The sequence below is a fragment of the Peromyscus eremicus genome, chromosome 14 (assembly GCF_949786415.1).
Source record: "Peromyscus eremicus chromosome 14, PerEre_H2_v1, whole genome shotgun sequence".
Classification (NCBI taxonomy): Eukaryota; Metazoa; Chordata; class Mammalia; order Rodentia; family Cricetidae; genus Peromyscus; species Peromyscus eremicus.
Genome location: NC_081430.1, coordinates 27038231 through 27064855, shown reverse-complemented (window position 1 = coordinate 27064855; position 26625 = coordinate 27038231). Strand labels below are relative to the sequence as shown.

Genomic DNA, 26625 nt, shown 5'->3' with positions numbered 1-26625 from the left:
CAACCATTATGATTTACAGAATGTTAGAGGGACATTTAAAAATTATTCTTAATTATGTGCACATGAATGTAGTGCCTATGGAGGCCAGAGGCAAAGGATTTCCTTGGACCTGGACTTAGACACAAACTCAGGCCGTCCACATGAACCTTTTATGTTCTTAACCTTTGAACCATCTCTCCAGCCCCCAGGGGAAGGACATTTTATAAAGGCCATTACAAACTATTGTTATTATTCTTTAGGTTTTTGAGACAGGATCTCTCTCACTCTTCAGGCTGGCCTTGAATTCAGAAATCGACCAGCCCCTGCTACCCCAGAACTGGGATTGAAAGTGTGCTCTACCACATCTGGCAAAAAATATTCTTTTATCTTAACAAGAATAATTCTTAACTAGGTACAAAGAAGATGATTTGAACTTGTCTCCTGATAGAAATCCTTAGGGATTTTCTAATACTTTATAAAGTATAATGCTTGAACACTATAATTTATTGGTTTTTTTTCCTTAGTAATCTAAGTTCAGGCTTAGCCAATATGGAATGTCTGCCTCTTCAGGTATGTGTTTGTTTCCTAAATGATGAAGAAATGGTGTCTTGAGTGAGTCACCTAGACAGCATCAATGAACAGAGGCTATAAATCTCTGCTAACAGTGCATTTGTGTCCTGTGCCTTTGAAGTAGAATAATTAGTAAATTTCCTGCTATCAACTGTCTCTTTCTAAACTTTTAACTGTTCACACTGCAAGCTGGTTCAGCCACTTCCTCCCAATATGAATGACATCAGCTAGGAGCTGATCTGATGTTTGCCCAGCAGAGGAGTTACATATTGCCTCTTGAAGAATGACACCTCACGCTGCAGCCTACATCTGGCCTGTCTTTGAATGGCTTGAGATGCAGCTCTAAAGCATAAGCTTTATGATTCAGAGCAACTTTGGACATTCTGACTTTTTGCACTAAACTCCATGGAGAGTTTAATTATGTGGGAAGTGGGGTTATATAATCTAAATTGCTATCATTCCAGACAAACTCTCATGGGTATTTCTATTATTCCCTGAGAAGAATCTGTTGAAGCCTTTCCCTTCTTCGGCTGTTCAGTTTCTGGAAGCCAATTTTGATGAATTTTATATCTGCCACCTGGCAGTACCGTTCTCAAACTTAATATTTTTTCTCATAAGTTTATAAGTTAGGGTTACACAGAAAGAAAATGAAATTAGATCTTCGCACTGAACTAAAGACACTCTATTAATGGCACGGTGTTCTTCCTATCCTTCAGGGAGAGGATCTTAAAACCCTGATTTCTTTACCCTGCACATCTTTTGGGTCACTAAGTCGTATTTCCTCTGTAGTGCTTCTAATATCAATCTCTTTCTCTCATTCTTACTACTTCCAGTCCATGCCAGAACATCATCTGTCTTCTTATACTGTATGCTACAATCACTTCTTAGCTGGTACTTTTACTTCTAACACCAACCCGTTTTAGCTAATTTTCCAATAAAGAATAGGCTGATGTTCCTCCATCACTATGATTATCTATAATTGTAATTACATAATCATTAAAAAAGCCTCTAGAATGGTTGTTACTCCCATGACATGAAACTCAGTTCATTGGCATACTTTGAAAACTCTGGGTGATTCAGCCAAGCCTTGTCATTCCACAAGAACCTCTGTCTGGACTTTTCTGAGGTTATATCCAGACTTGGATCTCACATTATTCATATCACCTCCTCTCTTCTTTCTTTTCTACTGGTCCACACTCCATCTACTCTGTAAGGTATGCTTGCTCTCCTTGAAGGCTTTATTCTCCTGTTATGTATGTTGAAGACACAAAAGGACACTTAGCACCAGTGTACTCTATGAAGTAATGAATGAATGAGGTGGAAGATATAGTATAATATGTAGATATAAGATTCTAGATTCTCTTTAACTCATTGATTTTGCTTGCAGGAACTTGTGTTTTCTCCAAATATTTACTACAGTGTGTTCAATGTAGTAGTATGTAGAAAAAAATCTCCTAAGTATTAATGTTATAAACTGTAAGCAAAGGAAGTATGTCACACTTTAATAAAGCTCACCAAATTTAATACAATGATAGTACATGGCATGATTTTTGTGTATGTACATGTGTATGCAGGTGCTGTCACCCGTGAGTGTATTTGTGCAGGTCAAAGGTCGACACTGGTTGTCATCCCCTACCACTATCTTATTTTTTTACTTTAAATTTTATTTATTTTTAAATTTTATATGTATGGGGCTGGAGAGATGGCTCAGTCATTAAAGGCTGGGCTCACAACCAAAAATTTTATGTGTATGGGTGTTTTTTATGTGTGCATGTATGTATGTATGTGCACCACTTGTGTGCCCAGTGCCCATGGATCCCAGAAGAGGGTCAGAAGAGGGTATTGTGTTCTCTGAAACAGGCTGCGAACTGCCATGTACATGCTGGTAACTGAAACCAACTCCTGAACAAGAGCAACAAGTGTTATTAAACACAGTGCCATTTCTCCAGCCCCTCTACTTTTTTCTATAGGATCTCTCACTAAACCTAGATCTTACTGTCTAAGCTAGGCTTGCTAACCAGTAAGTTTATATATACACACACACACACACACACACACACACACACACACACACACACATATGTGTGTGTAAGTATATATATATTCATTATTGCTATATATATGTAGGCAGTAAATGTATAGATAGTTTGAATGTTTCCTCAGTACTTGTACCATATAATAAGTAAATCCAAACTACTTATGAACATTAATGTGCATATATTACAGATTTTATAAATTAGGTCATTCTTATCATAGAAAGTATAATTTGTTTCATAAGTAGAATCAATATGAAAAATTGTCTATTTACTAAATAAACATTTACTATTATTTAGTAAAAAGTTACATATACTGACTACAATGCCTTTTTCATATATACATCATTATAGGTTAAGTCACAATTGGTTTATAAAGTTGTATGTATTATATAAAATATTTTATAAAAAGGTGAAGCTGCTTAGCTATTTTAAGTGTTTCTAAATTTAACATTTATTGCTTTAGTGGTCTGAATGTTTAATTAAAAAATTAGTCTATCAGTAAGATAATTAATGGGTGTATGTGTGCAGGTATAGTTCAGGGTGAAGTGCTTGTCTAGTAGTCAAGAAAGGTACTGGTTTTGATACTTGCCGCTAAAAAAAACCCAAAAAACCAAAGTCCAAACTAACAAAACTCCCTTACAAACAAAAAATTAAAACACCCTTCCCAAGTATTTACTATTTCTCTCAGTCAAGATAAATACAATAATATAACTACTGATAGAGACAATGAGAGAGCACATTAAAGAGAAAAACACAGCCTCCTTTTCCCCTCTTCCTATCCTTGCTGAACTCACCACAGTTTTGGGTTGTTATCTTCCTGACAGAGAGAATGAGGCTTCAAAGTCTCATTCATTCAAAGTAACTGTTTGTCTACAAGATTTTTTTTTTTTTTTCCAAGACAGGGTTTCTCTGTGTAGCTTTGTGCCTTTCCTGGAACTCGCTTTGTAGACCAGGCTGGCCTTGAACTCACAGAGATCTGCCTGCCTCTGCCTCTCGAGTGCGCCACCATCGCCCGGCTAAGATTTACATCAACTCCATATACTGTGTAGGTTTTACATTTCTACTTCCAAATAGCTAGACATTTTTTTATTTTATTTTTTTTATCTTATTTTAATTTTTATTTGATGTGCATTGGTGTTTTGCCATGGGTGTCAGGTCCCCGGAACTGGAGCTACAGACAGTTGTGAGCTGCCACGTGGGTGCTGGGAATTGAACCCGGGTCCTCTGGAAGAGCAGTCAGTGCTCTTAACCACTGAGCTATTCCAGTCCCCATAGCTAGACATTTTACCAGAAAAATAAACTGAGGGATATATGGTACAAAAAAGGAAGAACTGATGGTTATTCAGATAATAAATGAGGGCCCCACAATTGAGCATTTACAGCTGTCAAATCTCTTTGCACTGAGACCACACTGCCTTTTACAGCCAGGCTGATTCTCAGGTACCATCCTTAACCTGACACACCGAACCAGCACATCTGGCATCACAGGGTTCAGCTCTTTCATTGTGTCTTGATCTTGTTTGTTTTATCCATTAAGGATATTTGCTTTGGAAGAGACGACTCACGGCTGAAGAACTATGACTAAAGAGCTTATTTGCCAAGAGAAACCAATCTGAATTTGCATTAAAGTATGAGAACAGTTATCTATTTGACTTCTAATTAAAAAAAGTGATTTGGTAAAGAAGGAAGTACACAAAGCTCATGTTTACAAACTAGCCTAAGGCTTTTAAAAAGTAAGACTAAGTAATATGAATACATCTTAAATAAGCAATGTAAAAGAAGACATTGGTCTCAGTTACCTTAAATTACTATAATTCAACAAATGTCTGACAACTGTAACAGAAAAGCAACTCTGTTAAACACATATACACCACCACCACCACCACGATGACCACCATGACCACCATGATCACCACCACTACCATGACTACCACCACCACCACCACCACCACCTACAACACCAACACTAACACCAACAACAAAACCAAGGGATAGCTGAGGAGATTGTTCAGCAGTTAAAAAGTGCAAACTGTTCTTGAAGAGAACCCAAGTTCAGTTCCCTGCAACCACGTAGGGTGGCTCACAACTGACTACAATTCCAGCTCCAAGGGACTGGATGCCCTCCTTGGTTTCTGTAGGCATCTGCACTCACTATATATATACACATAATTTAAAAAATATTAAAAACCAAGGAAATGCTAATATGTGTATAATGAAATCACTTACTAATAAAGAGTTCTAACAAATCAATAATAATTGATTCACAGTTCAATAGAAAAATGTGAAAAGGTCATCAACAGGAATTCACATAAAAAACAAAAATAGTAAAAAACAAAAACAAAAACAAACCCCAAACAAAAAACTCATAAAATTGCCAAACCTTATTTTTTAAGAGATGCATATTACATTGAGACAAATTTTAACCGATAGAGTTGGATGGATTAGCAATTTACTAAACAGGGATGGAGGCTTGGGGGAAGAAGTTTTATCTTAGATAGGTTGTTTCCATAAATTTTCAAGAGAGCAGTTTCATAATATTTAACTTTTGACCCTTAAGACTTCCATTTCTTAGAATCTATTCCACAGATCTTTCATCAGAAGTATAAAATACATTTGGGCATGGCTGCTCGTTTCCAGAATCATCTATAGTAGTAAATTTAAAAATGCCAAATTACTTTCTCATAGAACTTGCTTTCTCATTTACAAATGGTGTATGTATAGGGTGATATTTAATTCTGGTGCTAGGATTGAACTCATGGCCTTCAGTATGCTGAGCATGCACTGTATTCCTGAAGTATACTGTCAGCTATCAAATAGTTCCAGAGTCAATACAGTCACAACACATCTTTTTGGATTCAAGTGTTCATATATAGTTTGCCTATAACTGCTCACAGGGATAGAAATTTGCACAGTACACTAAGGGATTACTGACGTGTAGGTCATAGAATGTACTGAGCATACTTGGTAAACTAGAAAAACAAGCCCTGTGGTTGGCATCCTATAGCAGCAAGAGGTAGAAGATTTCAGGTCACGATCAGAAAGTTAGCCATACTCCTAAGTCCAGTAACAAAAATCATTAGGTTTTATAATAATATACTTTGTATATGGTGGACTGAATGCATTTTTGCATTATGACATGGCTACAAGCCTTTGGGGGCCAAGAAGTAGAATGTGAAGGTTTGAAAAAAAATGGACCCAGAGGGAGTGTCATTAATGAGAGGTGTGGCCTTGTTGGAGTAGGTATAGTCTTGTTGGAGGAAGTGTGTCACTGTGGAGGAGGGCTTTGAGGTCTCATATATGCTCAAGCCATGCCCAGTGAGTCAGACTACTGTGTGTTGCCTGCAAGATGTGGGACTCTCAGCTGCTTCTCCAGCACCATATCTACCTGCGCGCCTCCAAGTTCCACCAGGATGATAATGTACTGAACCTCTGAACTCTAAGAAAGCCACCCCAATTAAATGTTTTCCTTATGAGTTGCCATGGTCATGGTGTCTCTTCACAGCAACAGAAACCCTAACTAAGATAGAGTGACTGAGGTGTTGCTGTAATAGGCCTGACCATGTTTTTGTTTGGAGGAATTTGGATTTTGGTACTTTGGGTTGGGAAAGCAGTGGAATGGTTTAAGCACTGCTTAATGGGCCACAGTAGTAGGAACATGGAAGACAGTGGTGCTAAGAGTTATCTGAACTGTAGGGGCCTGGATCAGGAGGTTCCAGAGGAGAAGAATTTTAGTATATTCCTTAGAGATCATTCGAGTGATATTTTGGTGAAGAAAGTGGCTGTCTTTTGCCCTTGTCCAAAGAGTCTACCCGAGGCTGAAGTGAAGAGTTTTAGATTAATTCCATTGGCAGAGGAAATCTCAAAACAGCCTAGTTTAGACTCTGTCATGTGATTATTAGTGGTAACACTAATGAAGATTTATAATGAAAAGGAGCAAGCTAAGCAGGGTAAATTATAAAACGTGAAAAAAGAATAAAGGGGCACCAGGAAGTGGAATGGAGTGAAATCCTGTGTTCAAGGAGATAAATGGATTAAGAAACGGAATAAAGGGAGTGGTGACCTCAGGGTAAGATCTCACCTGGCTAAGTTTTCAATTTGTGAAAAGGGATTAAAGAAAAGCTTAGAGCCAGGTGTGGGTGATATGCACCTTTAATCCCAGCACTCTGAAGGCAGAGGCTGGCAGATCTCTGAGTCTGAGGCCCGCCTGGTCTACAGAGCAAGTTCCAGAACAGCCAAGATTAGGCAGTGAAAGAAAGCATGGAAAACAGAAAGCTGGTAAAGATACAATTGAACAAGGGGGCCATGTTCCAGCTCCAACAAGCAGTAGAACTTGGCAGCTTCGGCCATGTGGTTCAGGCTTTAGAGTCAAGGATCGAATAAGGAAAGCCACGGAGGCCAGGCATGTATCAGGGATGTCCCTGCATGGAGGCCTAGAGAGGCCATTTCATGGAGCTGTGAAGGTGAAGCCTGGATTGCCTTGGAGACCACAGGATGTTGGAGAGCCATGGGATACCTGCCAAGGAAAACTGCTAACAGGGAGTTGAAACAGCCCAAGAGAAAGAAGTGTGTTGCAGTCAACAAAGTTGAAAGGAATTGGAGATCTGAAGAGCATTTTAATATCAGACACGGAGATGCAGATTTTGGAGTTTGCCCAGCTAATTTTTGGTCTTGCTTTGGTCCAGTATTTCCTCACTTTCTCTCTTGAAATGGTAGTACATATCCTGTGTCATTATATGTTGGAAGTATGTGGTCTATTTTTTTAATTTTGATTTCATTGGGGATTGCAGTTAAGAGATTGTACAAATCTCAGAAGAGACTTTTAATTTTAACCTTTTAAATAAATTTGAGACTATAGAATATGAGGACTTTTTAAGTTTGACTGAATGCATTTTTGTATTATGATATGGCTATAAGCCTTTGGGTGCCAGTGAATGAAATGTTGTGGTTTGAAATAAAATGGCCCCCAAAAGAAGAGGCACTAATGGGAGGTATGGCCTTGTTGGAGTAGGTATAGTCTTATTGGAGGAAGTGTGTCACTGTGGAGGCTGGCTTTGAGGTCTCATATATGCTTAAGTCACACCCAGCGAGTCAGACCACTTCCTGCTGCCTGCAAGATATAGGATTCTCAGTTACTTCTCCAGCACCATGTCTGTCTGGATGCCACCATGTCCCACCATGATGATAATGGACTAAACCTATAAACTGTAAGCAAGCCACCCCAATGAAATGTTTTCCTTATAAGAGTTACCATGCTCATGGTATCTCTTCATAGCAATAGAAATCCTAACTAAGACAGTGGCCCTTATATTTTGGGGTTAAGCAACAGTCACCTAACTGGATGTAAGGCCTGCTCAACAGGAAGGAAGGAATTCATGCTTGGTATTGTAAACCTAGTCAACTACCAATGGAACCTAGAAAAGAACCTACTGCTGCCACTTTCCTAATCAATACAGTTTCTCTCTGCATTCTAAACACTTATCCTTGAACACATAGAAAAGTGTGATCCTCACCCCTTATCAAAGAAGACCCTATTTGCAGTAGACAGAGATTTAGACAGAAGCCACAACTGGTCAAAACGCAGAGATCAATAGAGAGTGGCATTCCTGTCCCCAGTTACAACACAGCTCCTACACCTTCCATTCAGGGAGCACAAAGGATGAGAGTGGCGGGACTGTAAGAGCTAGAGTTCCAGGGCATCTGGTACAAGATAGTCTCTTAAAAAGAAGAAGAAGAAAGGATAAGAGGAAAAAATTAGACACAAAGTGAAGGGGTGAACAGAGGAGGGAGTAGATCTGGGAAGAGTTGGGAGGAGTGGGAGTGAATACAATCAAGGTATTTTGTATGAAACTCTCAAAGAATAAAAATAAATTATTAAGAATGTGCTAAAACTTGGCTATCACTTATTTAATGGCTAATATCCACATATAAGCAAATACATACCCTATTAATCTTCCTAGGTCTGGGTTACTTCACTCAAGATGTTAACCAACCTACAATCCATAGACCAAGAAAGGCAAGATATGGAGGAAGGGACTAGAGAGAGGTTCACATGGGTCTCTCTTGGAGGTGGAAATAGATTTTATGGGTGGACTGGGGGGACAGGGCATGGACACAGGAACAGGAGGATCAGGTGGGGAGGGGGAGGGGGAGGGGAGATAGGGTTGAAGGAGGAAATACAGGGAAAGAACAAGTGCTCTTAACAGCGAAGGCAACACTTTACCCCAATTCTCATCTTAATGTACCACTGGATGCTTGCACAGAGGAAGTATAAAGTACACTGATGCTGACTATAACCTAACGAGGGAAGAAGTTTAGATTCAAGTCACTAAATCAGTAAGTTGTATTATTAGGTCAAATTATTCATATTTACTTAGTTTTCATATATTGTAGGAAGAACCAAAGTACTCACAATAGCTATTTGTTAGTAAACAAAGGCAGAAAACTTAATTCATTTTAAAAGTCAAACATTCAGAATCCAAACACCATGTCAGAAGTAGTTCTTCATAGCACAGCTATACTTTCTTCTACTTTCTTGTTTATTTCTGTGCTAAGCCAAACAATACACTGCTGTAAAATTCAATGATTTAGCTTTCCCTACATACCTGAAGACAACTTCATAGACCTAGTGAATATTAGCAACTGTATTTAAAATGTTATAAAGCAACCAATATAAATTATCTTCTTTTCGTATGCCGAGGCCAAAGAGGTGTTTGAAACACTACCTAGAGATTCATATACTGCTATTAAAGAGATTCAGGAGTCAGGATGGCTGAGGAGTGTTGGAGAAATACTGCTAAGGTTTTTGATCATTTTAAAGCCTGAAAAGTTTCAATTAATGATGGAGGAGGCAAAACACTGATTTTCATACTGTCAAGTGAAATGCAGCAAGCTGGAGCAACTGGTTAGTTTTATTAAGGTATCTTATTAAGATGGCTTATTAAGCTCCTCACCATTGTTTTCAGAGGGCTTTAGACTGATACCAAACTTTAAAATGTAGGATTCTTTCCTTCCTAACTTTCATAAAAGTCATATATAATTAGCACTGAATGAAATTTTCTAATGTCAACATTTCAAATTTTGATTAACAGGGAATACAAATCAACCTTATTCAAGTTTAATTCAAAAGACTAGCAACATCCTTTGGGAGACTAGTAGAGATAATATATCAATGCAACTTCAAATTTCAGACTAAGCCACAGGCCTACAAAGTAAAGTAATATTCAACTTATTAAGCTGGCATGGTGACAGGCATTTTCTCTGCCGGATTTAACTTTGACTCATAAAACCATACATCCTCAAATTGAAATGAACATTTAGGGTCTCGAATGCAATTAGGATCCTTGCATTGATATGTATGTTGTCTGATTTACATAGAGTCTAGAAGATGATCATAACAAAGATAAAAGCAATAGTTGACAAACAAAACTGGCACAGGTACCAACCAGAATGTAGGTAGTAGTAAGTTTTCTGCTCAGCATGCATTAGAAAGTCTTGTCAAAATTTAAAGGCCAGGAAGAACCATTGATCCATCAGACCTGATCCACTGTATTTAATAACATGCAACATCATTCACTAGAAATCACAGTATGGTAGGATAACTCAGGAAGTTATTGCTTATTACTATTTTTGAGTAAAGATGAATTAGGTCTATTGCCCCCAACAGCTGTGCTGCTTCTTCTACAGGGCTGGAACTATGCCGAAGTGAATGAGACAGTGACCCCATCTTAGGGTGTAAAGAGATGCAAAACATTTCTTGCTAAACAAGACATTTTAATAAAATATTTTTTAAAGTCAAAATTAATTTAAACCTCCACAATAAACACCAAAATTTACCTTGCAGATACGTCTAACCATTAAACTTTGCAAAATGACATTACCACACAATAAAGTCACCAAAATTTTGCAAATCACCCCTTCTAGTGTTTAAATGAAGTTTATGAGTTTGTGTCAGAGCTGTATTTACAGACGTGCAAACACACTGAAGCTGGAGGTTGTCTGTGGCTGCAGCTTAGGCATGCTTGGATGCTCGAATACTGATACAGTTTCCAAGGTGAAACTTGACATTGTAGTGAGCATCTTTGAAACACAAATTTTGATGAAGGTTGAGGGGGTTAGTCCTATGGATAGGGAATAGAGCTCAATGGCAGAGCACTCCATGTCTGAGCATACAGGTTCCACCCCCCAGCACCACAAAAATCACAAAATAATGCCAAGCAAATCCCAGACCACATAGAATACTTAATTCACAAACATTTTCATAGTACATTTTAAGAAGAAATCCCTAATTATTTTTGAAAGATACTTTTCTGTACAAAAAAATTTTTCTTTTTAGTAACCATCTTTCTTTTCTCTGTGTCTTTTGTAGTCTTTAAGATGTAAGAGTTCAACATTTTATAATTATAGTTCCCTCTCAAAAACAGTGTTCCAAATCTGTTAAGATTGTATCCCTCTCAATACAAGAGCATATATAAATGAAGCATAATTTGACTTCAAGCACAAATGATAACCATGCTCACCCATACTTTCATTGATTCACAGTTATATTCTCAGTTTCTTTTATTGGGAAATCATTATAAGAAACTAAAATTTGGGCTACATCCATCTATGGTTGTAAAGGATCTTAGTGTACAAAGCTCAGAAAAATATTTTTAATCATGAGTTCCTATTGATAGTTCTAGCTCAAATTTAATATTGAAGTATTTTTTAATGTCCTTTATTTTTTACAGTTAAAACCTTCCTATACAATAATAATATTATTATTTACTGCTTACTTGATCAATCCAAAATATAAAAAAAATTGTTTCAAAATCTGATACCAACTATGAACAAGACTGTAAAGTTTATGGTTTCTTTTCATTCCTTTTGGACCTTAGGATATATACCCACGAGGGTATGCAGAGTATGAGGACCAAAAGTTCTTCAGGTCTGGTGTGATGACTCAGAGGGGAGGGGTGTTTGCTGTGTAAGCCTGGCGACCTGAGTTTGTACCGAAACCCACAAAAAGGTGGAAGGAAAGAGACTCCCCAGGGTTGTTCCCTAATCTCTACACGTGTGCCAAGCATGTGTGCCTATCCTCATCATGTACACATGCAAAACAATAAATAATTAAGAATAAAAAACACTTCAGCTAATTATTTTCTCTTTATAAAAATCTTATTAGTTTGATATTATAGTTACATATATTTATTGCTATTTTAGTTTATTTTTAGGGTTGACTTCTCTTACACATGTGATTTAGTTTCTGAGTATGTACAACACTGATATGGTTCTAACATTAAAAGAGTGGCAATATTTTCATTGGTTTCTTGTTGTTACCCCTCCTATTCCCAATTATTCCAGTGTAAGTAATTTATTTTTTAAGTTAGCAATATGTCCTGGAAGCTACTCAGACTCAGTTTATAGACATCATTCTTATTCTTTTAATAGTTGCATTGTATTCTCCTATGAGAATATATCATAGTTTATTCAGCTACTCTACTATTTAGGTTGTTTTCACTTGCTACTAATGGTAGTAATTTTTGAGTTATTTTGTATTTATGGAGGTATATATTCAGGGTAGAGCCCCGGAACTAATTTTCCTCAAAGGTTAAGTACACATGTCATTTACTGCCAAATCCTCCTCTTTGGGGTTCTGTTTTATTACTCTGCATTCTCACAAGTAATATATAAAAATGTATATAACTTTTTACTTTCACTTTCCAAGATTTATGCTTAAAAACAATCTCCTCTCAAAAGGCTAAGACATTATTATTTTATTATTATTTCTGGATCCAAAGATGAAATTATAATTTTGAAGTTTAACATCTATATCATGGTTTGAAGGCATTCAATGACTTATATTTATAGAGCACAATTTTCTTCATTAAACTTCTATGCATATGAATATCTGATCCTTACAGCTATGCTTTGAAGTACAGCAAGAAGTTCCACCTTCCAGATGAGAATGCTGAGAGGTGACACAGTGTTACCTGTATTACTCAGCGTGCCCAGGGCAAGCCAGGGTCCTGTCAGTCCACTGACGCCTCTATTAGATGTGAAAGCTACATTCCCTTTAACTTGCATGTCTAGTTTATCATGTATTCCTGTAACTGCTACATAAAAGACTTAGTGACATATAGATAGTTATAGCTAATTCACAAATAGAAATAAGAAAAATAATGCTGAGGTAGGTTTATATTTTCAGCTTATTTTAGATAAATCTTCCATTGTTTGGGTTTAATTTAAGAACTTTCCAAATTTAAGACTATGCAAATCTAGTAACGAAGTTATCCCTGACAAAAATAGATGATATTTTAATTTAAAGTGAGATTCTATTATATACATGCAAGTAACAAGTTAAATATGATAGATTATTCTTTATTATATAAAAATGCTCAATTTCTGAGATTTTATAATGTCAAGTGAAAACAAGCAAAAATACAATTTCAAGACTGGGTCAGTGTTTTAAGGCCTCTTACATACTAAACGTCTCTTTTATATTCCCCGAAAAGGTAAGACAGAGTTCTATTCATGTACAAAAATGTTTGACCTACTGCTTTAATAATACTGATTCATCCCTGTCAAATGGCAATATATCTATTTACCAAGTGAGCTTCATAAAAATATTAACAGATGACACTAGTCAGCACTGTAAACTGAGTCCTCAAATGGAAGTCATGAGATCAATGAGCATAAATATAAGCCCTAATTTTGTCTTATTTTCATAGTGTAAACTATTCAACAATAAAGTACAATCTATATGTTAAAGAGGACATTTATTTTTGAATTTGAAAAATAAAGACATTAGACCCACATGTAATAGGGACTCTTTTTATCCTTTTTTTTTTTTTTGAGACACTGACCTGTATACGCATCTAAAACTTAACACCACATCTTTACATTATTAAATCTTTGTTTTGATCTATTAGTATTCACCAAAGTGCCATTTTCTAAAACCGCCCACTGAATAGCCACGGCTGGAGGGAACCATCTGCAGCTTTAGCGTCTGCCTCTGAGTCAATGAAAAGAGCTTTGTGTTGTCATTGCCAAGTTTGCTTCTTGCAGTCATTAGGCATTCCCCTCAGATCCATCAATGAAGCCGTACTCTCTTACGCCCATGTGTTAAATTCTCTTCTCCTCATGGTTTCCTTTGCCAGTTCTACTCAAGAATGACTACTGGGTCTTAGCCACATTCTTCTCACAGCTGTGTTAAAAAAGAGCACCAGAAAGTCTTCCTAAAACCCATATGTGTATCTGGTCACTTCTCTGTCTGAGGGTCACCTCACACTGTGGTGTGATTATATGGAGATCCATTCTTGTTCTTGAACTGTGCCTCCCATCACTCTGGAAAGATTAGGTCTCTGACAGTCAGGAGTGGAGAACTTGGAAGGCGAATGTGAAAATACAGAACTCAACTTAAAAGGGAGATCAACTTAAGGATGTTTGAAAATATTAAATGTTGTCTGTTATTCTTATATATCTTATAAATGATAACATAAAGAGAAGTCATGTATGTTTATGCATGCTTTCAGAATACTTCAAAAGAAAAAGTAAAATATCACAATGTTCTAGGAACTATTACCAGTTTGTATATCTACCAAAATATTAAAATTATTAAGTTCTAAAATACCATTTACTGTGATTTCTTTGAATCTTAAAATTTTATTTCTAGTCAGCTGTTTATACAGAAACATTTGATAAAGCAATATAAAAATTTCTTCATTTTACTTTAAGAACAGATGGGAAATCGGCCTCTGTTGAGTTTAAGAATATATAACAATTGGGGCTGGAGAGATAGTTTGGTGGTCAAGAATTCATCACACGTAAGTAAGAAAACCATAAAATTCAGCTGGCATTCTATACAGTACTGTTAGAAATGTTCTGTTTTTTAATAAAAAGGATCAAGAATGAAAGTTAGGTATATAATGTGTTCATGACTTCACCATCCAAGTTACACTGAAGTAAGACTTTTCTCTTTCCATAGATTTATTGGGAATATCTCTGTCCCAAAGGGAAGCCGTAGTTTACTACAGAATGTTAGAATTCCAGTGAAACGGCAGCTTACCTGTGGGTTCAACTGAGTTCATATGGAGATTTTCAATGAGTGGTTAGGTATATCAGATTTTCCATGAGGCTTTATTGTAGACAAACTAAACTTTGACTTATGTAAAGTTTTGGACATGCTCTATACTGCTCACATATAGTATATCCAAATTATGTGCTTAAAGTAAAGGAAACAAAGGGGAAGTTCTGAGAGTTATAGCAAATGTATATGATCCATTATACCAAGCATATTAAATATAATACAGCATAATCTAAACAGGAATGATGTAGAATTAAAATCTAATTTCTACAACAGCTTCATTCCGCTTTACAAGTGATTAATTTTATTAAGTAATCTTTTTCTAGAAAATTTAAAACACTTTATACATATTACTTCTATCAGCTATTAAACCATGCTCAAGTAAGATTTTTAGTTTTATAGAAGTACACAGGAACAAAGAATCCCATTTAAAGTTAAACAGTAGAAAGGTTCTGGCTGCATGTAAGAACAGAATTAAAGAAGATGATGCTAGGTAGAACTTACATCCACATGTACACGTTAATGTGAAGGTCACACTTGATCCTAGGTATAAAAACTCCTGTTCCATTTTTTCTGCCTATCAACTTCTAGTCAAAATGTACATGATTATTCAAGTAGATTCTGTAATTGCCCTAGGTGACAAGTCTTGTCTCTGGCTTCTTTAAATTACTCCGGTACTAGGATTAATGAAAAAAAGAAAGAAAGAAAAAAAGAAAGAAAGAAAGAAAGAATGAAAGAAAGAAAGAAAGAAAGAAAGAAAGAAAGAAAGAAGAAAGAAAGAAAGAAAGAGAGGAAGAAAGAAAGACACAAATGCATGCATCTGCAGATCTCTTATCTTTCAATCTTTTGATCTTTTCTCTTTTATTCCTTTCTATTGTGCTTTCCTGACACATGTTTATCTATTTTAGCATGCAGAAATGCATATGAGCTCAATTCTAATAGGCATTTCTGCGTACTACTGGAACCCGGCTTCAAAATGAAGGAGCAGATCAAATGTCAGGAGCAGCGCTCTAATTCAGCTTTTTAGCCCCTGCTTTCACTTCTGTTTGACTCTTTCTGAGGGCTAACTATAATGGGTCTGTCTTAGGCGCGACAGGACAGAGTCTTGGATTCAGTGAGCTGCTTTCTTACTTTTATTCCACTGGACTCTAATTCTGGGTTAGGAGCCAATCCTAATAAACCCACATTAATCCTTGCATAGTATAAAGCAGAGAGCCAGAGAATTAAAATTATGTTTCTTCTTCATGTTAAAGTCAAGAATTCCCTAAAGATTAAGCTGTGGCCCAAACTCTTTAGTTAAAGAAAATAAATGAATGCAATTAAACATCTGTAGAGAATGTATATCTTTCTGCACACAATGAAATTAGATCTAAAGAAATTTACTTTATGTACTTGCATGAGGAAGGTGCTCCAGCAGAAAAATATATACTGGAATTGATCATTTTAATAAAACATATACTTGTTTTACAGAGAACAAGACTGGTATGTTTGGTAAGTTAAATATGTACTCAGGTAATTTGAAAACAGGCTTTCGCCTCACAAATGCAGAATCTCACAACACCATGTGTCTCAGATGAGAGACAGTGTATTTGGATGCTCTGCAGCATCTTGCTGTGACTTAGGAGTCATCTGAGCCCATTTCCCACATGCAAAGGACAGTAAAGTTGAATCTAATGAGATACAGACTTAGAAGGTGCTGATCTGGGTGAGAATTTGAAAAGACTGTCACTGAGGGATGAATCCTGCCAGAAAAGTTCTGAATCTCAAACACTAAACACATTTGAAGGGCTACTTTAAAACTAACGTCTTCTAGACTATTGTCTGTGCTAGTGCATCAAAGGCAACTTTAAACATTATTTTAAATATTAATTTACACTGTATGATGAGTTGAGAATTTGTAAAATTTATTCTTTGATTCAATTCATGAGCATCCACAGTATTGATACATGTCTAATGCTGCCATGGAATTAAAATAGTCCTACCAAGAATTTATGAGAAAAATATCACAGGTAAAGTTGACAAGGAAACATTAGGTTGAAGAGACCATGGAATTAAAAAAATGTTCTCAGAGACATTTCACATTAAGCTACTTAAAAATATTTTTACATAACTATTTTTCCTTGTGGTCAAAATCAAACTCTGGAGTAAGTAGCAAAAGGAAAACATGTAGTGGAGTCTTCTGATGGCAATAGTAGGCTTTTTCCGTTTTCATTTTAAATCAAGAAACTGTGGAAATGCTCAGCTCCCCTTCCCAGCACCAGAGCCATCTCTCCCGCTTTATAATTCAACCTGCAAACAGATTAAGCAGCCGAGTTTGTGGAAAGCATGTTTGCTTTATGCTAAGAACCCTTGTGTGACACTATGGTGACTCCCTGACACTTTGAAGGGAACTGCACACAGCTCTTACTCATCAGCAGGGAAACCAGGCTGAGAATTCACAAGTCCTTTGTAACATCAACTTCTTCATAGAAATCAGTATTTGGCTAAGAGGCAGGAAAGACTTTGTTAGCTTTGCATGTTTTCTTTTCTTTTCCCTGTCAATATCACTCAAAAAAGGCTGTATACTGTTTTCTAAGACAACTTTAAAAATCTATCAACCGAAATATTTTATCCTAATCTTTGATATTTTGATAACCCTATAAAATTTAAATGAGAAGAAATCATGTAAATTTTAAGCAATTGATTATTTTTTTAAGAAAAGGATGAAAAGAAAACTCTAAAGAGCTCATTTCCTTGAAAATACGTTTAAATGTTTAAAAAACATTCTTACATCCATTTGTCTGATTTACTTATCATATAGTTACAGCCCATGAGGGAGTTGCATTGCTATAAATCTGGCTTACAGGACAGATGCTCTATGACAAAAACTATCTGAATGTAAAAATTCAGATCTCTGAGAGACAGTCTCGCTTTATTATCATGACTGTCATCACTTTTAAAGCTTAGGCAGGCTACGTAGAGCAAAGTTTATTTTCTAAAAATCTTTCGAAATTTTGCTTTGGGCCACAAGAAGCATATGTCTGTAGACAGAAAATAAAATGCTGTATGCAGCATGACTGAGTCTCAAATCCTCGTGATCATAAAAGAATCTTCTGGAATGGAATGTCTATTTTCTCTGTAGTAAACAGAGATTAGAGGTGGTCCTTAGAAAAACTATTAAAAGATCTTTTTATCACAAAGTTTCTGTGCTCTTCACGTGCTGTTTACTTCTCTATACCCCCACGCACCTCCTCTCTGTACCACCTACCTATCAGAAACAATCTAAAGGCGAAATCATTGTGCCATATCCATCAGATCTGCACACATTTAAAAACAGAAGCACATATATTCAGCAAAAATCCAAAGAAACATAGCGGGCTTCACCCAAAGAAATGGCTTTTCAGTTCTGAATTTTTGTATTTTAAAACTTATTTATGTTTATTTATGTGTATATGTGTATATCTCTGTGTCATGTGTATGACATATCCGTTCAGGTGTCTGCAAACTTCAGAAGAGAGTGTCAGATCTCATGGTGCTAAGTGACAGGTGGTTGTGAGCTGTCTGACATGGGAGCTGGATCTGAACTCAGGTCCTCTGGAAGAGCAGCAAAATGCTCTTAACCACTGAACCATCTACCTGCTTTGAAATTTTAGATTTTATGAGAACTGGGCCAGGAACTATTTTTGGACAATGAGGTCTAACATTCACTGACTTTTTTAAAAATAAGTATTTATAGGTCATATCAAGCATGGTAATTCTATATAATTTTTCTTTCCAGAAATACTTTTAAACTTTATAAATTTCAGAAAATATTAAACATTTTTGTAACTGAAAGAAAATAAAATATAAAATTTAAATTTTGTAATTAACAAAATTGTATGATCTTTCTTCACTATTAATAATGATATTAGGTCTTAAATGTAATTAAAATTGATAGAAATGGTTGGTTAGCATAAGAATTATAATCTGGTCACCAGATCCCAGCTTTTGGGGGAGTTGTGATCAATAATGAAGGTCTCCTCCCTTCTATAAATGCACTGGGTTGGGAGGCCTAAATCAATCAGAGCACACACGAAACTGCTCCATATGCTCCTGACCTGGCCAGCAATTGACTTGATTCCATTGTTCTCTCTAGTCCATTGTTAGGCTCTTCTGTTGGTGAGCACTTGTGGAATGCCTGCTTTACGGATAGCATCTGGGCAAGATTTTGGAGATGGCATATGAAAATGCTGTATGTGTCTTGGGAAATTTCGGGGAGAGTAGAGTGAAAATACATTCAAAATTATTATAACACTGAAATGACTAAAGGCTGTTAATAAAGGCACAGATTAAGAATGATGAAATGATGATGAAATAGAAAAAAACCCCCTCTTTTAAGATTTATTTACGTGTGTTGAGTGTTTTGCCTGCATGTATGTCTATGTACCATGTATGTGCCTGGTGCAGCAGAGGTCAGAGGGTGATGGAGATCTTGGGACTAGAATTACAGGTGGTTGAAAGCCGCTGTGTGTGGGAAATGAACCAAGGTCCTTCTGCAAGAAGAAATGTTCTTAACCACTGAGACATCTCTCCAGCCTAAAAGAGAAAGCTTAAAAACACCTGTCACAGGAGGAAACAGTAGTAGAACAATGAGGAAGGCCCACATTTGGCTTCAATGTCATGCTAAGTTGTTTGCGCTTTAACTGGTCGGGGGTGAAGGATACCTGAGAAATTCCTAATAGGGAAATAATATTATCTTACTTAATTGTGATGGTAGAAAGAAAGGCAAACTTGAGGGTACTCAAGGCAGGAAGGCGAGTTTTACGACTATTGCCATGGTCTGAGTCAAGGAATGACGAGGAGCTGAAGTGATGCGATTAGTTAATAAAGGTGGGGTGGAGAGAATCAGGAGAGGTGTAGGTGGTAGACACTGGTGACAAAAGGAATGCAAAGGGTAAAAAGAGGGAAAGAGCAGGGACAGTGCTGGAACTGCTTAAGTCTATAAACTGAGACAGAAAGCCAAAGAGAATGGGGAAGACTTGATTTGCAGGAGAGGAAACAGTATCCTGGGGAGATGAGTTGGATCTCATGAGGGGGGTGAGCACAGACACTCTGATCTGGAAGTTACTGAGGAGGTGGTAGTGGCTGAAGTTACAGAAATAGATGTGTTTCTGGTGAATTTCATAGATCTAATCTTCAAATAAACCATCATTTAGCTTTAAAGGTATATTATATTACCCCCCAAATGGAGTAGAAACAGGTAGACAAGTATCAGAAAAATAGAAATGGAATTATATAACCCCCCTCCCAATGACATCAGGAAGGAATGGTATGGTATTAAAGATAAGGGGAGTTCAAATACTACAAATATTCTAAGAATTGGCTGTATTTGTAAATGTAGGGCTTACTAATCTTGGTAAGTCCTAAAATAATATTATATGATCATATATATCTCAGTATTTATATATTTCTAAGATTTTAAACATAGGCTTTCCCAACATTCATTTGACACTCAATAGATAAGATGCATCATGTAGAGTTTTAGGACTTATATGCCATAAGAACTTACATGACCAAACAACATATAGTCTAGTAGGAAAGATACATAATCATATAAATCTACAGCTCAATAACTATATTTGGGCATATTGTAGACTGGAAGGTCTTCTAATACATTTAAAAAGAACCCCAAATACTATGGTAACATGAAGAACAGAGAGATTTTTTTCTTTTTAGGGAGATAATGATAACTTTGTAGAGAAGATGCAATTGAACTGGTATTATTATATTGATGGATATGATGTTGTTAATAATATAATATTTTCGAATTTTTTTTAGTTCTGGCACTGCAATAGGCATTTATGTTATACAATTTATTCTTTACAAGAAAACAGTCTGTGAAGCAGGTATTATTGTCTAACCTCAACTAGGAACTTTTCCTTATGGGGTAAGTAATGTGCCGCAAATATCCTAGGCAATTAGTAGAAAAGTAGGGCTTGAAATCCAGAACTATTTGATTTAACACTGAGCCCATTTTTTTTCTATGCTCAGTGCTGCACTGACTCTCACAGGATGTACAATGTTCTTCAGGGGGCTGGCAGGGAAGGCAAAGGGCTCTAAGTAGAGAGATCAACATTTGCAAAGACATCTGGTTTTGAAAAGGCAGAGCCCTTCTGAGGACTGAGAAAGACAGGGCAGCACAGAGGGAGAGGACAGGAGGAGGGAATAGGCAACACGCATTGTTTAACAGCTCTGCATGTCATTTCACCCAGTTCCTACAACACTGCTGAGGGAGGCAGGCCACTGTGACCATCAGCATGAAGCTTCAAAATAAACTCCAAGTACATGCCCACTCATTTTTAATCCAGAGACTAAGTTCTGAAGTCACCATGTTACATTGCTCATCAGAAATGCACATCTATATTTTTATCATGGTTGTACATCAGTTGTATAATAAGAATATGGTTAATATGTGCCATGGGCTTTGGAATTAGGAAATGACTGTTAATCTTGAAGAGAACAGTTTTAGCCAGCAGACAACAATGTAACGAACAGCAGAGGAATATATAGGTGTTGGAAAATGAAAGATGATTATTGGTCATCTATTCAAGAAATTTGGTTGTGAAGGGAGAAGAGACCTCTTACATTCAAATTTTACATTGCATATTCACATATTTTCAAAGAAATTGCCTCAGTGAGAAATTAGACTGTATAAAGCATACTAAGCCCATCCCACATAGTTCTAATTGCTCTCTTTTCAGAGGTTAACCTTCCTAAAATCCCCAAGAATGCAGACTGATGTTCATGTAAGCATGATGAAGATACACACTGCCTAATTTGTAGCTAAGAAAATAAATAGAATATGTAAAAGAAATCCTGATAATACTTCAAATAGGTCTTGTTGGAAATCAGAATAAAAGATTTGAGAAGTAATTTCAACATTTAGCTCTTATAAATGTCATGTTGTACTTAAAATGATCCCCAGACTGGTAGCATTCCATTAAATGTATAAAATAAAGATGACATAAGTTTGTCCATAAAACTACCAATTTTAATATATTATCTGAGAATGATGATCTTTCTACTTTCTGGCATTCAAAAAAATCTTTGTTTTAAAACATGTTAGCTGGTGAGATTTTTTTAAATTGATATTTCCAACATTTTTTGAAACCTAACTGATCTCAAGCAACCATTGTTTTAGGGAATTTTAGTCATGTAGCAGTAAAGTGCTTATACATTAAAAAACTTTTAAATTTATAATTCTTTGTAGACTGTACAAACAGAAGTAAATTATATCATAACATCCAAGCTATTGATTGTGATTTACAATAAAATATAATATACATATATATTACCCATCTATATATCACAACATTCTTAGCTTGTTAATGCACATTGAGAATAACTAGATATATAGTGTCTGACTGACTTTGAATCTAATCTTTAAACAGATAATGCACAGGACTTAATCAAAAGCTTCAAGATCCACTAGTAGTAAAGATTAAAGTGTACAGTCCCTAAACCATTCCAAAATGGCTTTGTCCAGAGTCAACCGAGTTTGGGTTATCAATTTAAATATAGTTACAGAGATGCTGGAGAAATGGTTGAGATGATTTATTTCAACTAGGAAGTAAAAGGAAGTAACAATCCTTGTGCATATGACTTAATATTGAAAACAAACAAGATGAGGGGAAAAAAACTGTGTTGGCAACTAGAAGTGATTAAATTTGTGAATTATGATGTGATGCTGTTCACCATACGAAAGGATGGGTTGACAAGCCCTAGTCCATAAAGCTTCCTCAGAAAACGCTGCTCTAATACTCAAGTTCCATAAATTAATAACGGACGTCTTTGCTTGGGAAAGTGTTAACATTCTGTGCACTGTTATAAGGACTGGTTGATTATGCAGGTTTGTTTAAATTTTAATAAAAATGCAAAGAACTGTCAAAATAAACAAATATAATTATGCACGCTGAAGGCTGCACCGAATACTTCTAAAGAACAACACAAGAAAATTAATTTCTCTGTACTGGGTTCAGTGCAGCTAGAGGCCTAAACGAACAAGGTCCCAGAAGAGCTCATCTCCAGGAACATGACAGGGAAGCTCAGTGAGTGCAGCTGGTGGCAATATGTCTGTCTCTGCAAATAACAACTCAATGTGGAGTGTGCGATGATTCAATGTCTCCATTCATTGATCAAGGTCATTTATCATATACAATTTATCCCAAATATTATGGTAACATTAAGTCCCAAGAAAATAGTTTTTTTTTTTTTATATCAAAAAGGATGTGATATGTAACCTAAAAGCTCATTTTGTTTACTTTTCCCCAAAGTATCAGTATTATGAACAAAACCTAGGTATTGTTTAGTTTCCAAAGGAAAGCTGTTTTCCTTTGTTTTTGTTTTAAATGTTGCATGCTTTTACTCACTTACTTCTGAACTTTTTCATTGGCTGCTTGGGAGACCTCTACAGCACACTGAAGCTGTAATTCCATGTTGGCTTGCTGAGTCAAAGCCTGTTCAAGTTGGGTGGCCATTTCTTCGTTCTGCTGCTGAGTGATGGAAACAACGCTCTCTCTGTTTTTTAAGGCTTCTTCATAGGTACTAAGGGCATGGTTAAACTGTTCCTTCAAGTTTTCTTCTTGAGATAATGATTTGTGTAAACTGAGAAAATACAAAAATACAAATATAAATATGTAGGCTGACAGTTCAACAATTTTAATAAAAAAAAATCTTCATTTGGAATCCCCACTTCTAAAAATCAATATAGAAATACTTAAATGGGGAAGTACAAATAGGTTTTTAATAACATATTATTATAATTGATCACTGTTCTATAACTCTGCTACTAGGCCAAAAGCTAGGCAGACAACTGATTATCTGTGCTATCAAAGCACACAGAAAGATGCTGTAAAATGTTAATTTAATTATGTCAGTGTAAATATTACATTCAATTTTCTTTTAAAGGAATAGCACAGAACTAGAAAATAAAGTATCTCTATGTAAATAAAAAGTATAATAAGCTGAGAGCAAAGACGTGAGAAGAGAATGGACCCCAGTTTGGGAGATCCAGGGCCTATCAGAGCACTTAATGAGAATGAATGAGGTTTGTGCAAATACCCATCAGCCTTATACAGATGCACAGTGGAAATATGAATGAAGGTAAAATCACCAGTCAGATGACATGTATTCAGATATATGTTTTTATGGTTAATGAATCTTGTGATAAATACATCTACTCATTAAGTGATATGGAGAAAGAGCATATAAATTAAGACTAAATGAATGCAGAAGAAAATGCAGACAAATAGAATCCTAAAATGCTAAAGGTCAGATCTTTGATATGTCATTACACCCACCACCTGAGGTTATTTTGAAATGGCACCAAGCACCTCACTCAATTAAATAAAGACATTTTGAAAATATAAATATTTAATAAGGGAAATTTAAAATCCACATAGGAGATGTTCTTTTTTTATTAAATAAAATCATTCCACTATATGCATGCAAAGGAAATGTCGACTGAAGTGTTGGAAGTACAACCACTGAGCTATATGACACAAATTGATAATATGAATGAAAGCAATATAATTCTTAAAGCTGCAAAAAGCTAGACAGAGAACTTCAGTACTGGCCTAATGCTGGTCTGACACTTCATCTAAAATTGTTCAGATGAAGTGATTATAAATTTCTTCTTTTCAAGTTACAGATAAGCCTTTATAGTCTCCTCACCGTGGGGTAGGTATCACGTAGAAACAAAGACAGTTGACATATCAAAAGAAATCATTTCAGGATTTAAATTAATCCCTTACAGTAGAGACTGTTGCTAAACTCTGGTCAATTGGTTATCCCGTGTAAAATTAGAGTGATGTGCAGATGGCTATGTGATTGGACTCTTTACATCCTAGCTCAAAAAGGCTACTCATTCAAATTGCCTCATAAACACCCAGCTTCCATCAATGTTGTTAAGCAGAAGCAGTAGCTACAGTTCTCTTTTAAAAGTTACATCACTAATATCCTGCAAAGGCATCTCATGCGTTCTGAAAAAAAAAATCTCTAAGAATAACCAATTGTGTATCTTAACTCACTAAACCTGCAAACAACCTTTGTGAATCGTTACCTTGACTGTCTCTGTTTTGTGAGTGAAGACACGGAAACAAAGAGAGGCAGGTAATTTAATCAGTCTCATCCCCCTAGCAGAATCGACATTTGAACCCCAGTCTCCCCTCACTCCCGAGCCCAGTTGGAACACTCACTCCGCTGTGCTTGCACATCACAGAGCTCTCATTTCTACTTCAAACTTCAGCCAGTTTCTCCAACAGGAAGCTTTGCCTGCCCAGGGCAATTGCTGGCACAGATTTCCCTCTGTGCAGCTCCTACTCAGCAGGGAAGTTTCAGTCTAAATACTGCTTCCTCTGACAGTCCAATGAGACTTTTCACACTGAATGGTTCTTATTTGTTAGTTCGTTGACAGTTTCATTCAAGCACATAACATAGTCTGAAGGCTCTCTCCCACACCTCCTCTGATTTTCATCCTACCTGTATCAACCTCAATTTCTCTGACCTGTCTCTTTCCCAGATGCAAGGTCACCAAAAAAAAAAAAAAAAAAAAAAAAATTGGTTTGGTTTTGTGACCCATTTAGTTTAATCAGGGCCACCTGGTGGGGTCACTTGTGGACACACACCTGAAGGCAGAGGCTCCCCCTCTCTGTGCTCAGAAGTGAGTGGCTACCACCCATTCTTGTGCAGATCCAGTGCTGTGGATATCTGTATGCTGTGAATGTGTTGCTCTGACTGGTTACTAAATAAAGTACTGATTGGCCAGTACCCAGGCAGGAAGTATAGGCAGTACAAAGAGAGAGGAGAATTCTGGGAAGTGGAAGGCTGAGTCAGAAGATGCTGTCAGCTGCCGGTGCCATGAGAAACAAGATGTAAGGATACCGGTAAGCCACGAGCCACGTGGCAAGGTATAGATTTATAGAAATGGGTTAATTTAAGATATAAGAACTAGATAGCAAGAAGCCTGCCACGGCCATACAGTTTGTAAGTAACTATAATGTGCTTTCCCCCTTATTTTGTAGTTTACTTTTCACTGACAATATACTAATATTCCATTATTAATTGTATGGTCAAGTTTAGATAAACGTTATTTTTTTGGGGGGGAGGGTTTCGAGACAGAGTTTCTCTGTGTAGTTTTGGTTCTTGTCCTGGATCTCGCTCTGTAGACCAGGCTGGCCTCGAACTCACAGAGATCCACCTGGCTCTGTCTCCCAGTGCTGGGATTAAAGGCGTGCGCCACCACCGCCCAGCAGTAAATGTTAATTTTAAGGTCTACTTTATTTTATGAGAAGTATATATTCATTAAGAACTTAAAAAATTAAATGTTTATTCTTCTAAGGAATTTTCTTACATGAACCCAAAGTAGGGAGAGCAAAAAGTAAAGTAAGGAAACTATATTCTCAGCATATGGATGTTTATAAACATCCTAGTGCTCTTTTTGTCTCATAGTGCTCTACCCTACATGGACATCAGGACCCCACTCTCCGGCTTTCTTCAAGCAATCCTGTTGAATATAACCTCCTTCAAAAGTTACTTATTTTCAGATGCATTTTTCAGCATAGCAGAAGCATTACAACTTAATGACCTTTAAATAGCATAGAAATAAACTGAGTTATAGTGAGAAGAAATGACAGACAAGCAGAAGAGTCATTGAATCACTCACAGATATTCAAAGCATGTGACCAATGTCACACAGGATTGTAACTTTTCTTGCTTTCTATGATGGCAATGAAATACAATAAATAAACTTTCAAGTCATGTTTCAGTTTTGAAATTATATAAGCTTAATGATTTAATGTTCTCAAGTATAGAAAATGAGACTTTAAAACATTACTAAGTGGGAGAGCTGGTCCTGAGGTCAGAGGAGTGGGGGAGCTGCCCCTGCCGCCACCGCCATCAGCTGCAGCATTGGGGAGAGTAGGTCCTGTATCTCATTTGGGCAGCACAATACAGCCAATCCTG

The 26625-nt window shown here is 36.5% G+C and overlaps 1 protein-coding gene across 14 annotated transcripts in view; it reads right to left on the bottom strand.

Annotated features, from left to right (window-relative positions):
- Mipol1 (mirror-image polydactyly 1) overlaps window positions 1-26625 on the bottom strand; it is a 289666-nt gene that overhangs the window by 30213 nt on the left and 232828 nt on the right. For all 14 annotated transcript variants that reach the window (XM_059280057.1, XM_059280059.1, XM_059280062.1 and 11 more), the window contains one exon: window positions 23038-23268. In XM_059280057.1, the coding sequence (XP_059136040.1) occupies window positions 23038-23268 (231 nt within the window). The remainder of the gene's footprint in view (window positions 1-23037; window positions 23269-26625) is intronic.